The 15,768-nt window shown below is 51.2% G+C and overlaps 5 protein-coding genes across 5 annotated transcripts; 1 reads left to right on the top strand and 4 right to left on the bottom strand.

Annotated features, from left to right (window-relative positions):
- Positions 1 to 1,559: 1,559 nt before the first annotated feature.
- On the top strand, positions 1,560 to 3,231 carry Z518_09872 (uncharacterized protein; the record flags this gene model as incomplete). The annotated part of the gene is made up of 2 exons (XM_013412489.1): positions 1,560 to 1,670; positions 1,723 to 3,231. The coding sequence occupies 2 exons, from the start codon at positions 1,560 to 1,562 to the stop codon at positions 3,229 to 3,231; spliced, it is 1,620 nt and encodes a 539-aa protein (XP_013267943.1).
- Positions 3,232 to 4,229: 998 nt separating this feature from the next.
- Z518_09873 (urease) lies at positions 4,230 to 7,084 on the bottom strand (the record flags this gene model as incomplete). Its single annotated transcript, XM_013412490.1, has 6 exons — positions 4,230 to 4,550; positions 4,668 to 6,344; positions 6,403 to 6,780; positions 6,836 to 6,862; positions 6,918 to 7,004; positions 7,064 to 7,084. The coding sequence occupies 6 exons, from the start codon at positions 7,082 to 7,084 to the stop codon at positions 4,230 to 4,232; spliced, it is 2,511 nt and encodes an 836-aa protein (XP_013267944.1).
- A 546-nt stretch (positions 7,085 to 7,630) lies between these two features.
- Z518_09874 (uncharacterized protein) lies at positions 7,631 to 8,628 on the bottom strand (the record flags this gene model as incomplete). Its single annotated transcript, XM_013412491.1, has 2 exons — positions 7,631 to 8,029; positions 8,086 to 8,628. 2 exons carry the CDS (start codon positions 8,626 to 8,628, stop codon positions 7,631 to 7,633), a joined length of 942 nt encoding a protein of 313 aa, XP_013267945.1.
- Positions 8,629 to 11,809: 3,181 nt separating this feature from the next.
- On the bottom strand, positions 11,810 to 13,038 carry Z518_09875 (uncharacterized protein; the record flags this gene model as incomplete). The annotated part of the gene is made up of 4 exons (XM_013412492.1): positions 11,810 to 12,378; positions 12,442 to 12,519; positions 12,585 to 12,897; positions 12,994 to 13,038. 4 exons carry the CDS (start codon positions 13,036 to 13,038, stop codon positions 11,810 to 11,812), a joined length of 1,005 nt encoding a protein of 334 aa, XP_013267946.1.
- Positions 13,039 to 13,375: 337 nt separating this feature from the next.
- Positions 13,376 to 14,365, bottom strand: Z518_09876 (uncharacterized protein; the record flags this gene model as incomplete). The annotated part of the gene is made up of 2 exons (XM_013412493.1): positions 13,376 to 13,905; positions 13,993 to 14,365. 2 exons carry the CDS (start codon positions 14,363 to 14,365, stop codon positions 13,376 to 13,378), a joined length of 903 nt encoding a protein of 300 aa, XP_013267947.1.
- Positions 14,366 to 15,768: the final 1,403 nt, after the last annotated feature.

The following is a 15,768-nucleotide window of genomic DNA, read 5'->3' on the forward strand; positions in this document are numbered from 1 at the left end:
TTGACATATGGTCTAGCTCCCATTGCGATCGCCGGTGCTCCGTGTAGACATATACCATTCTCGTTCGGGATCAATCAGATGCTGATGCACGCAAGCTCTGGATAGCGTTGAAGTTCGTCCTGGCCTTTCGCAATCTAGTCATCAAACGCCGGAAAGATGGATTGTTCGCACGGACGTATTATCAATAAGCCAGCGAAGTAGAGCTTCATACGCCTCCGCATGGATGGCATCGCTTTGACCACTATAAATGTGCGAAGTTGAAATTCATTTCAAATGGTGACGCTGACAGAACGCAAAGGTAACATCCCATCCATAAGTTAGATTCGATCTAGGCCTAGCAGCATTTAGGTATGCTGCAAGGCGTAAAAGGGCGACATTGAGAACGGCCTGAGAATTAAAAACCAGTAGCAGCTTCCTCAGAGATGGGCTTTTTATTGACAAGAAAGAGGCCTAGGATTCCTTTGGGTCCACCTGGGTCAGTCCATGAATGGTCGACGAATTGCTATGTTTTCAGATACTGGACTGAAATGGAGAAATAGTAAATGCGGTTGCCCCAGAAATGAGATTGGGATACCCCGGTCCATGTTCAGATCTTGTGATATTTGTCAGAAGATGGTTTTCTCAAAGGCGCTGCATCACGTGCACTGATGCCTGCGTTCTTCCTTGGTGTCCTGATGACCTCACCAACCTCTCCACCCCAGGTATTGCGTTTTGCTCATGCTGAAGACGGCCGTGCATCGAAGGTGAGTCAAATGGCACAGCCAAAGCGGAGGAAAGAGGTCTTAATTGGACAGAAAAGCTCCGGCCGATTGGCCATGGATCGCGGCTCAGGCTCACGCTTCAGCAACTCAATAGGAAAGGTGCCTAAGTCGAATTAGACCTCCGACTCGGGCCCAATGTTTGGCGAGAAAATCCAGTCGACTTATGATTTGATGAATTTTGGACGAATAGGCAGAAGGATATAAGCTGCGCCATGATGGGTAGAACTAGGGACGCCCGATGGCCACCAAGCCTGGGGGATTGCTGAGATGACGGGTTCACAATTCAACTTCCGAGCCCAGACAGAGTGTGCAGAAAGGAAGACAGTCGGGACTTGGAGAGACAAGAGACGAGAATATCGCGGTGTAGCACATACACACTTACAAATTGGTCTCCCCGCTGGCAGGTGATGCAGAAGCGGTGAACACAACCCCTTGGACTTGGCTGCGCTTGCTTCCACACTTCCATCTCCGTCTCTCCGTCCCATGCAAGTGCCAGAGCCCGTGTTTGAACCGTTGACCGAATCACCAACATCATCTGGCCAAAAACCAATAAATCCAGATTCTGGCCGTTCCCACCCACTGTTCACTTACCTCTCCAACCATTCGAAGAGCCGCCTTGCTCTGCTAGAAGTGACTTTGCTTCTGCCTTTTTATCTTTGCTGCTCGCCCCCGATTTTCCATTCGCTTTGGCAGGTCTCGAGTCCTGACCATGAGAGCGTTGTCGAGGTGGAGTAGAGACCAAGTCAACGCTGTGACTGCCCGCAGTTTCAACAGCATTCGTACAAATAGAATTCTCCAATGGCCACCAACCAGTCGGCGACGCCTGGTTTCTGGAGGTATCTGATCAATCCAGACAAGAGCGCATCACCGCAACTTGAAACTCTATGTCTAGGGCTCGCCAAAATTATTGTGAGCATTTGCTGTTGTAGACGGATTACCTTCTTGTTAACATGCCTCATAGTCAACCTTCGAACCCGGGCCCCCCGATGGCGAACTCACGCCGCAACGTCTGGCTGCTTTCTACAGAGCCGTGGGCGGCAACTATGACTCCCTTTTCCTCAGGACCTCCGACCACGCCCTCTCTTTCATGTACCAAACACTTGGGTGTTTTCACAGCCTCCAACCCACCTCCAGCCCTTTTGAAACGCCCAGAATTCCATGTCTAACTCCGACCGGCTTCGCGCGTTGGCAAACCATCCAGATACTTCTCTGTCCTGACGAAAACGTCGGCTTTATGCAAAAAGCTGTACAGAGGTGGAATGTTCTCATGCCCACTGGCGGGACATTTCCAAACTATATCCCCAAGGAGGTCTTCCCCGACAGACCCGATGCAGAGATGGAAAGATGGCACAAGATGGTTACCGGCCAATTGAACCAAAAGAACTATAACATGCGGCGCATTAAGAATTCTCCTCAATCTCCACATCCTGAGGCTTCCGATCGACGAGATGGATATTTCTCTAACGGTCAGCTGGGCAGACCTGCTCGACCTTCGCGAAGCAGCTCCCGCGACGATCAAGTTCACGTGGATCTCTATCGGAGACGAAGCAGCGTTCCCGATTTTCCATCACCTTCGGGGGAGAGAGGTTCACATTGGGACCCAAGAAATCACCATGAGGCACGGAAAACCCGAAGCCATTCTGCCCAGCGACCACCACTTCAACCAGGTCGTCAGCGGTCTCACACCAGCTCAGGGCCCCCATCGGGTCGTTCTTATAAGGGCCCATCGAATAGCCCGCCTTCAAAGCAAAGGAGGGATGGGCCCTCAACAGACCAATACGGGAAACGATTATCCGCTCATAACATTCACTACCGGTCTCCCGCACGCACTCCTTCAACCGTGGATGAAGACACAGGGAGTGAAGCCAGCTCGGAAACCTCTCAAAGGGACCGCCGGCATCGCACTTCCGACGAAGATCGAAGAAGCCGACGTTCTTCCTTATGGGTGCCCCCATTTATGAGGTCACACAAACGTCGTCATTCATCTGATGCGAGTTACCGTACTCCTGGAGGTAAACCGCCACAGCCTCTGCGGCCTGAGTACTACCCCCCGCGTGCAATCAATTCTCCTCCACAGCTGCAGCAACCGTCTCACCGAGGAAGCGGCGCTCCTCAATATCGTGACACAGTCTGGGATAGTGATCCCGTCAACTCAACACCTGCAACACCGACCCTGGCACAAGCACAGGCACAGGCTGACCCGCGTGCTCCAACTATCCGTTATCCAGACCAGAGTAACTTGGAACCATTGACGAGAGAAAGCAGTGGTAGTGGTACAGAGCAAAGACATCGTTCATCGGACTGGGAGAGAGGAGGTGCACAGAGACGGCAAGGTCCAGGCGCACCATCCAGAGTTGCCACCCTGACGGGAGTCCATGGAAGAAAATATCCCACTGCCGACCCTCTGAGTCCGATTGAACGCCAACGAAGTCATGCTTCTTCCCGTGGTGGTGTTCCGGCTATGGTCTGAGTACATACAACGTGGTGACAAACGGCAGGATTACCACTGAGCAAGATGAATGAATGTGTTCTCAATCTCGTTTGACGATATACTCGGTTGGATGAATATACATGCATGCACCGCATGGGCCATCATGACGACGTTTACGAAAGAATGGAACACATGACATGATGATGAGAAGAAGACGGGCAACATAACACATCATGCTTAGACCCTTTTTTGGGAGACTGGCGTTTCAATTCGGCGGTGGGCCTTGTATGATTTTTGATTCTGGGTCTTTTGTCTTCTCCTCAGTTGATACTAAGCTCGGGCAGCCTCGCGGCAGAAAGATCACTTTGCGTCCTGCTTTTGTTTGACATGAAATTGGCGACTTGGCGATCTTGCGTTCATATGCCTAAAGTTTGGGTGCTTCGCAGCTCGGTCGAATACTTGGTATTACACAGTTTTAGCTTTTGACTTGTCTTCACGCGCTGATGAAGGAAGAAAATGAAAGATACGATAAGATTGTCTGTATCGATGTATATCTGTTTCTCGAATGTATGTATGTTTGCACGGAGCTTCTTATAATGCGGGCATGTAGACAGTAGACACCCCCACGCCAAACAGCCCACCCTCAATGGGCGAGAGTTGCGATATCTCAGCCTTGCATGCAGCAAGACTACGTACGAGAAGATCTGTTCTCGCAACACGGGCATAGCCTACATCTCTTCGATCTGATCCAATCTCTTTTCGGTCGTTCTAAATGGCTCGTTGTTCTGGACTGTTGCTTATTAGGGAGTGCTTGTGGGTGAAATTTCGAGTTTTGGAATCTAGGTTATTTTCTCATCGCACGTCAATCCATATATCACGGTGACTATGTATTTCCATCTCCCTATTATAGCTTTCTGACTCTCGCCTGCAATTTCCCCATTTCCCTTTTCCTTTCTTTTCCTTTCACTTCGCCTTCCTCTTCTCTCTTCCTCCCCCCAAAGTCCGGTCACACCGATGTGCTGCGCCTTGATCTGTCTTTAATAAACGAAATACGTCTGACCCAACGGCACTTCCCCCGCCGGCTCCGCCTTACAAATCATCCCGTCCGCCTCGACCGTATACCGCTCGGGATCGACATGCATCTTGGGCATAGCGTCGTTGAACTTCATGTCCTTCTTGCTGATGGCGCGGCAGTTCTTGACAGCTTCGACGCGTTTGGAGAGATTGTAGGATGCGATGGTTCCAGAAGCGAGTGAGGCAGAGGAGACGAAGGTGATGGATGTGCTGGGGACAAGCGGGGCGAACATGGGGCGCGCGATGACGGGTTGGACGGTGGGAATGGAGGCGTTGGGGTCACCCTAAAGAAAGAAGAAAAAAGGTGGTCAGTTTAAGGATAGATGGAATGGACTGGTCAAGCTGATTGAAAATAGGAGAAGAGAAGGGATAAAGGGGATAGGCGATGTAATATAACATACCATTTGTGCATAACTGATCATACCACTCTTCACCACCAAGCTCGGCTTCGTACCGAACATGCTAGGCTTCCAAAGCACCAGGTCCGCAACTTTGCCCACTTCGACGCTGCCGATGAGATGGCCCACGCCCTGTGTAATAGCTGGGTTGATCGTATATTTGCTCACATAACGCTTGACGCGGAAGTTATCGGCGCCGGTGCCTTCGTCTTCCTTCAATGTGCCCCGCTGCACCTTGTTCTTGTGTGCCGTGTTCCAAGTCCGCAGAATGACCTCGCCGCAGCGGCCCATGGCCTGGGAGTCCGAGGACATCATGGAGATGGCGCCGAGGTCGTGGAGCACGTCTTCGGCCGCGATCGTCTCGGCGCGAATTCGTGATTCTGCGAATGCCACGTCCTCGGGGATGTTCTTCGAGAGGTGGTGGCAGACCATGAGCATGTCGAGGTGTTCGTCCAGCGTGTTGCGCGTGTATGGGCGCGTCGGGTTGGTAGAGGAAGGGAGGACGTTTTCGTGCTCGACTACCGAGATGATGTCGGGTGCGTGTCCGCCGCCAGCGCCTTCGGTGTGGTATGTGTGGATCGTACGGTCCTTGAAGGCTGCAATGGAGGATTCCACGAAGCCGGACTCATTTAGAGTGTCGGTGTGGATCTGGCATTGGACATCGTACTCGTCGCAGACGGAGAGACAGGTGTTGATGGCAGCGGGAGTGGTTCCCCAGTCTTCGTGGAGTTTAAGTCCACAAGCTCCGGCTTCACATTGCTCACGTAAAGCAACGGGAGAGCTGTCGTTGCCTTTGCCCGTGATGCCGTAGTTGATGGGGAGAGAGTCGACGGCTTGAAGCATCTGCTTCATATGCCGTTTCCCTGGTGTGCAGGTGGTGGCATTGGTGCCCGTGCTAGGTCCCGTACCTCCACCCAGGTAGGTCGTGATGCCTGCGGCAATGGACTCATACGCTTGTTGAGGGCAGATGAGATGAATGTGTGAGTCGAAGCCTCCTGCTGTGACGATGTGGTGTTCGCCGGCGACGACGTCTGTTCCGTTGCCAACAATCATGTTGGAGTCAACGCCGTCCATGACATCTGGGTTTCCAGCCTTGCCGATTCCCACGATAACTCCGTTTTTGATACCAATGTCTGCTTTGTAGATACCGGTCCAATCGACAATCAGGGCGTTGGTGACAACCGTATCGAGCACATCTGAGTCTTTGCGGTCAGAAGCTTGACCCATTCCTTCACGCAGTGTCTTTCCTCCGCCGAATTTGCATTCTTCACCATACACAGTCATGTCTTTTTCGACTTTGATCCAGAGATCCGTCGTCCCTAGTCGAACGAGATCGCCAGCAGTGGGACCAAACATGCCTGCATAATCTGCTCGAGTCATGGATGCCACATCTATATGGGCCAAATCGCCTGCAGGTTCCGGAACGTGTGAAAACCCAGCCTGTTGGAGTTTTTGAACAATTTCCTCGGCACGGGATACGTCAACCGGGCCTGAGGCAAGGTTGTTTCCGCCATGGATGACTTTATTTCCTGCAATTTCGACCAGCGTGACGGTCTTGGTATCTCCAGGTTCAAAACGGACTGATGTGCCGGCCGGGATATCGAGACGGAACCCGTATGCTTTACTTCTATCGAATTCCAGTTGAGGGTTGGTCTCGATGAAATGGTAATGGGATCCAATCTGAACAGAGTTCTGTGAGTTCTGGGAAGTTAGACAAGGGGTTGAATTTCAATCGTACCTGAATCGGCCGATCACCTTTGCTGGTCACCTTCAAACGAATCCTCTTTCGACCTTCATTCAACATAATCTTGCCTTCCTTGGCTGGAACAACGGCGCCGGGCATCTTCTTGTTATCATATTCGCTCTCGTCCGGCAGTGGGAATGCATCTTTCGAGGGTACAGGAAGAAAACTTCCATACAGAGCCTTCTCTAGATCGCCGTCATCGGAGCTGATGGGATGATGGACGGTTACGAGGTAAGTCCCAGTCTTGAAAGTGCCTTCGACTTGTAATTCTGTCAGTGTGGAAACAACGGATGGTTGTACATGGCGTCGACCAAGCATGGTCTTGCCAATGGACATGAGGCCGGCGACTGTGTGATTTCCATCGCGAATAAGCTAAAGTTAACCGTTTCAGTTTTTCTGTTCTCCAAGGGGTTTCTTCACCATCTACCTCTTGTAAATTGCTTGCAATGAGAGCCTTTGAGAGAGAGATTAGCGGCGGCTCGCGTTCATTAGGTGTTAACGTCACATACACAGGCCTCTGAATGATTCAGCTTAACACCTCTGGCAAGCCTTCTTTGTGCTAGCAGTCCCAACTGGGATATAACGAGCTTATCAAGCTGTCGCACGGAGTCAATATATGTCCAGTGTGCTAGTCTCAGTATGAAATCCTTCGTACCTCTTTTGGAATGAGTTGCATCGTGAAGGCTGCCCGGTTGGAAAGATTTCAATCTCGACCCCAGCACATGAAAGACTTTCACTAACGACACTGAAGTTGTTTATCTTCTCGCTGGCGGCGGCGTGGCCTATCATGGACGAGCGGTGGTGCGGGGCAAAGGAAAATCCCAAAGTGGCATGAGCAGGAAATCAAAAGCACAAAGGGACCCTGGTCGGCTCTTCTCAGCCTGAATAGAGAGCTTTGGCCCCGATGCTTGTGGCGGGGACACATGGAAGAACATTTTTGTTTATGATGCGTCATGCACAATTTTTTTTTTTAAAAAAAACGGTTGCAGTAGAGAGCTTCACATCGCATTGAACCACGATAATAGCTCTGCTTTGCGCCCGTTCATCAGAGCATCAAGACTGCCTGATGAGAGCACCTTTCATTGTGAGCATGAGAAAAGAAACCACTTGATCAAGAGTGTCCTCGAAACCGTGACCAAACCCGAAACCGTACGAATGACCGCCACATACTCAGATACAACTCGTTCCTCATCTCACAGCCATCCCCAGCCAGTCAACCCCCTTACTTCTTTGCCTTCCTTGATTTCTCAGTCTTCGATGACGAGGCGGGAGCAGATGGGTTCTCCTTCTTACCCTTCTTGCCCTTCTTCTCTGGAGATTTAGCTTCAGCCTTGGGAGTGGGCTTGCTGGGAGTGGCATCTTTGGTCTTGCGGCGTTTAGACTTCGGCGGGGTGGGCTCTCTGACCGGCTCCGGAGACGACTCGTCAGAAGTTTCAGCAGGAGCAGCAGGCTCATCTTCTGTCTCTGCTTCGGCATCGACGCCAGCAACGTGATCTGGTGCCTTGCCCATCTCCACCAAACGAGCAGCTTCTTCATCACTGGGAACTGGTTGTCCAGCCTTGTATGCTGCCATCTTGACACGATAGGCAGCCAAATTCTTCTGGTACTTGTCATCCCACACCTACAGAAAGTCAGTAACGATAGGGAGATAAAAAAGGGGTTCGTGGGGACGTGTACACTCTTCTCGGCAGGACTCATCTCAGTCCATCTACGAGTACCCTCATCGGCAACTTCTTTTGGTTTGGCCGAGTCACCCAGCTCTTTAGCGATAGTGGCACGTGCGCTCTGCATGTACAGGAAGTATGGGGTGAGAGCACGCTTCGGAGCGTTGGGGTCGTGAGGGGTCCTCTTGCGCTTCTTCTTTCCGTCACCCTCAGGTTCTGCTGCGGCCGGGGCAGCATCGGCGGGTCGACCAGTCAAGAGACCAGACTCGGTGAGGATGCTGGTGAGGTTGCTGTCAATAGGAGTCAAACCATGCTTGCCTGGGGTGAGAACGGTATTGGCATGTTGAATGTAGGCACGAGAGAGGTCTTGAACGGATGACTGGAGAGTTGCGAGAGCAACAATGACCTGGTTGTGGGTGTGAGCAATAGCTTCTGGATCATTCCGTATATCGAAAATGGATTGAGCGAGGGAAGCCAAATCAGAAGTGAGAGTTTGAATAGCATTCAGAGTGGCCTTATCACAGAGTGCAAGGTGCCGCATAGGTATGGCAGACATGCTTGACGCATGGATCAAGTGAATCAAGGATCAAGTTTGGCTACGAGGTAGGTAGTGAGAGGTGCAAAGTGTGGTGGGTGAAGCATTTGTTTCTGGTGAGAGGGTGTAGCAGAGCCTCGTCGCGGGGTCGAGGTTCAGATGCAGTTACGCGTGTGCGTGGGTGCAGATGGTGAGGCAGAGTAATAGGTATACGCAGTTCTTTGAACATACCGAATCGCGTGTTCGCTGGAAATCAGCAATGTTGACCTGAGTCGTGGCAGATTCGGGGTCATGAGTCTTCTTTGCCATGGCGAGAAACAAGCGTCGACAAGTGAACGAAGGATTGGCTATAACAATTTACAGTACTCGGTACGGGCGAGTGATGTGGATGGAGATGGCGTTTATGGAGAATGCGAGACTGGGTTTAACTAAAAGGCAGCCCTGTAGGAAAATGAGCAAGTGAGGGCGGAGTCTTGAGAAAAGGTGGAAGAAGGAAAGGAAGAAATTAGGGGGAGAAAAAGCGAGAAGAGAGGGGGGATGCCGGGTATAAGTGGCCGAGGGCAGGTCGAAGGGCCGCGCCGGATCAACCCAGCCAGAAGAGCCAGCTAGATGCCTGCCGGAGAAGGGAGGAGCTGCAAGATCAAGATCAGACACCAGACAGCAGAGAGCTACACCCGCACGTTTGGCGGGTGATGGCGAGGGTGATGGCGAGAGAAGGCAAGATGGATGGTACTGCTGGGGCCTGGGCTTGGGCAGTGCAGCTCCAAGTTCCAGGTCTCTTGCTCTTCCATTGATGCACTGGCGGTCCTGTGTGCTGCAGGCTCCACTGTTGCTGCCGCGCTAGAGGGCCTTACCTGGGATTTAATTGGACCTACCCTCCTTAACCCTCCTGTGTTTGCTGCAGTTTTCCGGCTCTATTTGCCTGGCCCCCGAGTTGCCTGCTTGTAACTTCATCAACTAGTCAGAGAGGCTTACGGGCCTTTTCCCTCCTCCATCACTTGGGCTTGTTTACCAACCAGACTCGAGCAACCCTGCACGACTTGCAAGCTAAAACAGCCTAGGCCCTTCACCCTCCATCACTGCCGAATAGGGACTCTCGAGTGCAACCCCTCCTAGAGAGCTTCCCCAGAGGGAGAAGTACATGACCGCAACAACACTATGAGAGTTATCTTGCTTGCTGGATGCAGGAACGATAAAGCCTGTTGAGGCGCCTACGGCGTCTGACAATGGAAAACAGCATAGTTTGTTAGAATACACGAAGCGAGTCCTCACCAGCTCCCCTAAAAGAGCATGTGCTCCCAGAAATCCTCGGCCCCTTCCCCAGTACGAGGGGGAAAGAAATTGCAATCGGGAGTACCACAGTGGGCGAGGGAACGTGTAATGCTCTGAGTTTCTCAGGCGTCTCCGAAATCTGGCTGGCAACTCGAGACCCCCCGGAAACATCAACGCCTAAAACAATCAGTCAGACCACCCAACTCTCAACTCGATCATCAGTGACCCACGAATTGTTGCATAAGCGCCTCTGGGCGTCCGCCCGCCTAGCAATTTCTGCGTGTCAGACTGACTCACAGAATTACCTGGTGGCCACGAGGAGATTGAGGCCAGCTATGAGCTTGGGGGGGTTACCCTGCCGATTTGGCTTGACGGCTCCAAAGTTGCTGTTTGACCTGTCACCTCCAAATTGTTAGGGGACCCTCTCGGACAAGCCGGCATTGACCCGTTTGAGCTCTCCCCGCTTCCTCTTTTTTGCGGACTGGAACTTACTGCCAAAGTTTGTCGATTTCAGCAGCCGATCATGCCTGCTATTCTGCGGCTCTTTCCGTCGGGCATGCTGATCTTGACCACCTTCCCAAGCGGTCCGCATTGATGCTCAGCGTCGGCCCCGAAAGTCCTCTCAACGTGTCCACCGCTAGGGCAGTCAATATAATGAGGTTGCCACTGCCATGACCTAGTGGGCAAGGGCCTTGTTTGGCTCAGGTCAAAGGAGTGGTTATCTTTAGGCGTGAAGGCCAATTTTGGGCTCCTTCCTGTCCAGCTGGGGCCTTGGAGGGCCCTATTTACGAGCTTCATCAGAGGCTTTCTCGCCACACAGGTCACCCATCCCCAATTCACTCGTTTCAAGCCGTGCCTCCTGCGCTTTCAACGCGCTCACATGCGGGTGCAGGTGCTGGGACGAACGGGGAACTGAGTGACCCAGTCCTGGCATCTTCAGTTGTCCGCTCTAACATGGTCATTCTAATTATTTTCCTTGTATATACGGAACTTAAACAAGGACCTCGATGCTCGAAGCACATCCCCAAGCTGACTCCAAGGCCGAAGATCGAACTCCCTAACATCGGCGCACCTCCAATTTATCATCACCTACACCCACCATTACTTCGGAGAGTTTCTCAATGCTTTCTGATCGCACTTGGAATGAAGAATGTTTTCATGATGTTACCTCACGTATTGTTGAATACCCAAAAACAGGCAGTATTTATGGCTCTCTTTCGTTGAGCTAACTATCTCGGACAAAAAATCGAGATCATTTGAACGGGTGAACAAAACATCTGGCGTGCCTCCGCAGCCTTGCTATGAATCATTCTGCCACAGAAAGCTGTTTGAGCATTCAACCATTCTTAGTGGCGTTGACCCTATCCGATTGGGAACCCTCCCCGCCCCGCGCAAGGCTGGAGTTTCATGCTGCCCCAGCCTCGCCCTTCACCCACCGCGTGGCTGATTTTAACCGCCTACCCACACGTCAACCTTTCCGCCATCATTCTTTTCCAACGCTCCCGCTCTCACCGACGGGGGAATTCAATCCTCAATATGAATTGACCAAACACATCGAATCGCGCAGCGTTGCACGGCCCAGATTAAGTAGCGCGTACACACAAGCTTGTCATCGTAGACTAGATTCGAGACCGGCAATGTTAGCAGCCAGGGGCTTTTAGGGTGTCTAGTAGCCTTGATTTTTGTCTCCTTGCTGTATCCCAAGGCTCGTTTTGGCCTGCATATGTACAAATACAGACAAGTCCGACTTTCTCCTTTGAATTCTTGTACACTTTGCGCTTGCTCTCTTTTTGTTGGTATACCTCATTTGCTCTTCATTCGAGGAAGAAGTAGCCTGATGATTGGGTTTGCAAACCCCCCTCCCCTTCCCCTTCCCTTCTCTCCTTTCATTTCGTTCTCTGCAGCTTCCACCCGGATTTTTGGCACAGGCCTAGAATTTAAACACCTGGTCCTTGGTATATCCTAGCTCCTTGAGGATGCCAGTCAACTCGCCCTGGTCCTGTGGGCTGACCTTGGCACCGCTGACGGCCTTGTACATGCCTGGGGGACCACAGACGAAGATCTTGATATTGCCACTCTTCGGGTCTGGAATGACTTCTTTTAGCAACTCCTTGGTGATGAAGCCCTTGCCGTACGGCCAGCTGTCGGGCGGGTTGTCGAGGGTGTAGAAGGCGCGGAAGCGCTGGGGAAACTCGTTCTCGAGTTTCTGCAATTCTTCTTTCAACAGGATGTCCTCCTCCTTGACGTTGCCAAAGATCAAAGATACTTTCGTCTTGTCCTCGGGATTCTTGAAGATGGCACGGATTAGTTGGTACATGGGTGTGATGCCCGTGCCGCCTGCGATCAGTGTGATGTGCTCGTGCTTGTTGGGGGTCCAGGGGTACTTTGGAATAGGGCCCTTGAATGAGAGCGTTTGGCCCGGCGTCATCGAATGCAGGTGTTCGGACATTGGTCCATTGGGGTACACTTTGACCAGGAGTTCGAGGTAACCCTTCGCATCTACGGATGTTGTGAGCGTGTCAAGTTCCGTGGGGGAGGAGTATCGAATGTGAGGAAACCTACCTTCGTCATTGATGGGCGTGTATGGTCTAACAACTGGCTTCTCCTGATCTGGCGCTTTGTATCTCGTGATAACTGCAGCTATTTGGAGCATATCGCGTCAATGATGCCTCGAGTGTAACAGGCCCGTTGTTCACAAATCTTACAAGCAACATGCAATCCTGACACATGATCCTTCTCCGGTAGCTCGAACTTGAACCGCTTGGTATTGTGATTGTAGGGCAGGACCTCGGCGAGCTTGAGATCTATGAATCCCTGATCGCCGCCCGTGAAGGTTTTAGAGGGAGCCTCTTTGCTCATTGCCTTCGCGTCTTCGGCCGGTTTGGGTGCGTCCGCAGTGGCTTTGTTCGAGCCCAGGAATGAGTAGCCTGCGATACCTGCCCCGATGGCAGCAGCTCCGACTATCCAGGGAGTCCAAGCGGAGGATTTGGGTGCCTCGGTCGCATAGCTGCGGATGTTCTATTCAAAATAGGGTGTGTGAGCATTTGTAGTTTTGGAAATATTGACTCCAGTAAAGAGCAGAGCTTAACTTGGGGCAATGAGGAATTGAAATACCTGACGGAGAGGTCCGGCAGACCTCAGCATTGATCTGGCAAACATGCCGACACGAGAGACTGGGGGAATTGGGCGAAAGGATGATGGGAAAGAAAAAGAGAAGGCTTGAGAGTTGAGATTGGAAGATAAATTCAAACGTTGGCGATGGCGTCAATTGAGGCCTGAATTCGGGGAGCTGTGAACACGGAATGATGGCGCAAGCTCGAACCTGACGTCGTTGAACTCGGGCAGGTCGGAGACGCGATCTTCAGGCCAGACGATGCAAGGCTTCCATTCTGGGTATCTTTAAATTGTCTGTAAAAACCATGTCTTCCAAAGTACTGCTCTTCAAATCTCTATCTCCAGCTCCTCGTGTACGGTTTGTTCCAGCACTTCTTATGGTTCAGTCATCCCATTTGCTACTATCATTCCCAACCAGACATAATTTTGCATCTTTGTACGCATCCATCCTGACCATGCTCGTTTCAGTCGCCCGCATAAAATTTTTAGCGATATCTTCCAGGTCGTCTTTTGATCGGGATTGTCTAAGAGCCAACTCCTCCGAAAGAGACAGGGAGTCATCCTCGTCTTCGAAGCCGACGTTCTTCTTCCCGCTATTGAGTAGACAAAAAGCTCCCTCGATTATTTTCAGCTCACTGTCAAAATGGGTAGAAGCATCTTCAGCTTCCTGTTTGCCAACAGCATTATGACTGGCGACAAGATGCTCATTTCTAGCCTCGTCAGCCTGAGATTCATTAGCTCCCGTTCGCGCGCTTTGATAGACTCCATCCTCATCCGTGGTCTCTGGAGTTTCAGTCTCCTGGATATCATCTCCTGGTTTCCTTTTGCGGTCGCTCTCCGGCTGTAAGTATTGTTGTTCCCCGAATCCTTCAACCTTTCTCGAGTCTCTTGATCGAAACGGAATATATTCCCCTGCACAGGTCTCCAAAGAGTGTCTCCGTACTGAGCTCTTCGGTCCATGAGTCTAAACCCCCGGTGCGGGCATATATGTCCTTGGACCGAAGCACGCCGACAAGATGGCGAAGCTCGTTATAGGAATGACGAGAGTAGGGGGAGGTCCATTTTTCATGAGCAATGGTCTACTTCCTGATGAGTCTCCCGTGTGGTCCATTTTGGACAGAAGAGATACAAAGTCCTTCAACCGAACAATCTCATCCTCATCCGAAGAAATGGATTCAAGGCCCTCTGGAGGAATGGTCAGTTTTCTCGCCTTTCCAATCCCCTCCATGATCTTTGATACCAGCATTTTGTCGCCGGTCAACTTTGTACCAAATTCATCAAATTGTTGAAGAGGTGTAGATTGTCCCACTCTGCCTCGATAAGAGATCACCTCTTTCTCCCCCCGCTCCAGCTTCTCTAACCTTTGTGCCATCTCTTGAGCCTTGAAATAATAAGAGTAATCCACTCGACGTTCTTTCGCTTCTTGATTTCATTATGACATCTCATTTGACGTCGCTATCCTGGGTCCAGCACTCCCCAAGCTTGTGATTCCTACTATAAATCCCATGAGTGATGCCGCCTCATTATAGTTACCAAGTCTAACGTCTTCACCAGATCGAAATATTTGTAGTTGATACTTATCCATGTGGATGTGAGACTGTAGAAAGTTGGAGAGTGCAGCCCACACGCTCTCACAGGCGCATGTCCATGCCCTAGAATAGAAACTGTGTCCGGAGGGTAATTGCCGACTTTCTGAAGGTGCTCTTCCGTCTCTTCTGCCTTTGTTGGAAATTCTCTGTATGATTTGTCATGAGTTGCGAACGTGGTGTCAAGGTACGGGCAAGTCTAAAATTCTCAAACCACAAGTATATGGCAACAGAATTGTGTTTTGCACAATTGAATTCACCCACCACTGTTCACCCAGTGGAGACGACTACCTTACCATCACCTTCAATGGGGAACACCACTGCTCCTGGGCAGCGATTGGCATCCAGCGAAATAACCTGGATGGTGGACTTGAGACCGAGTTGAAGTTCCGTTGCCGTGTTCAATGAGATTGCCCTAGAACATTTTTCAAGTGACGACAATGCAGTAAACGGGCTTCGAGAATTTCTTTTGCATAATTGGTACAATGATATACTTTTCCCATCTTTAAAAGGATTCGACTTGTGGTGGCTGAGCAATACACGAATGGCATTTTGACCGGTTCTAGGCCTGGACAAATGAGTGCTGTGGACCACACCTGGGCACTCGTCGGATATTTCTGTTGATCTCCAAGCAAGGCTGAAATAACTGACCCCCTCTTCGATCAGCACCCTAAAGCTTGGAGAGGTGGCTGGGGAGACGCAACCAGTAAGAACGCCGCCCAGAGAAAATTCCTAGCCGACAAGAATCACCTCGTGCTCAAGCGGGCCGTTTTGGGGAATGTCGTATCGGAAATGCTGGCAAGGTGGATTGGCAGAAGGTAAGCCACGCAGGTTGTCGGGCGCATTAGCAGTCTGCTTATTTGCCTGCTTGACTAACAAGAATGGGCCTGGGTGAGCCAGAAAGAGGTCACGCACGGCTCACCTGGCCACCTGACGAGACGAAAAAAAGGCGGTTGTGGATGAGGTCTGTCGGTCGTGCTGATGTGGCACTGATGAACTGTAGCCTGTTAGCTAGGAACGTAGCGGAGCGTGATGGAAAATGGAGGAAAGGAAAACCGGTCACCGCAAGCCGGATGTTTATTACTCCTCATCGGCCTTCACTACCTTCTTGCTTCTGCTTCTTCCTCACTTCCTCTTCTGGCCCCAACCTTGCCGTCTCTGTGGTAAGCAATCTGGTGCCGTTGACAAC

Source organism: Rhinocladiella mackenziei (assembly GCF_000835555.1).
Source record: "Rhinocladiella mackenziei CBS 650.93 unplaced genomic scaffold supercont1.8, whole genome shotgun sequence".
In the NCBI taxonomy this organism is placed as follows: Eukaryota; Fungi; Ascomycota; class Eurotiomycetes; order Chaetothyriales; family Herpotrichiellaceae; genus Rhinocladiella; species Rhinocladiella mackenziei.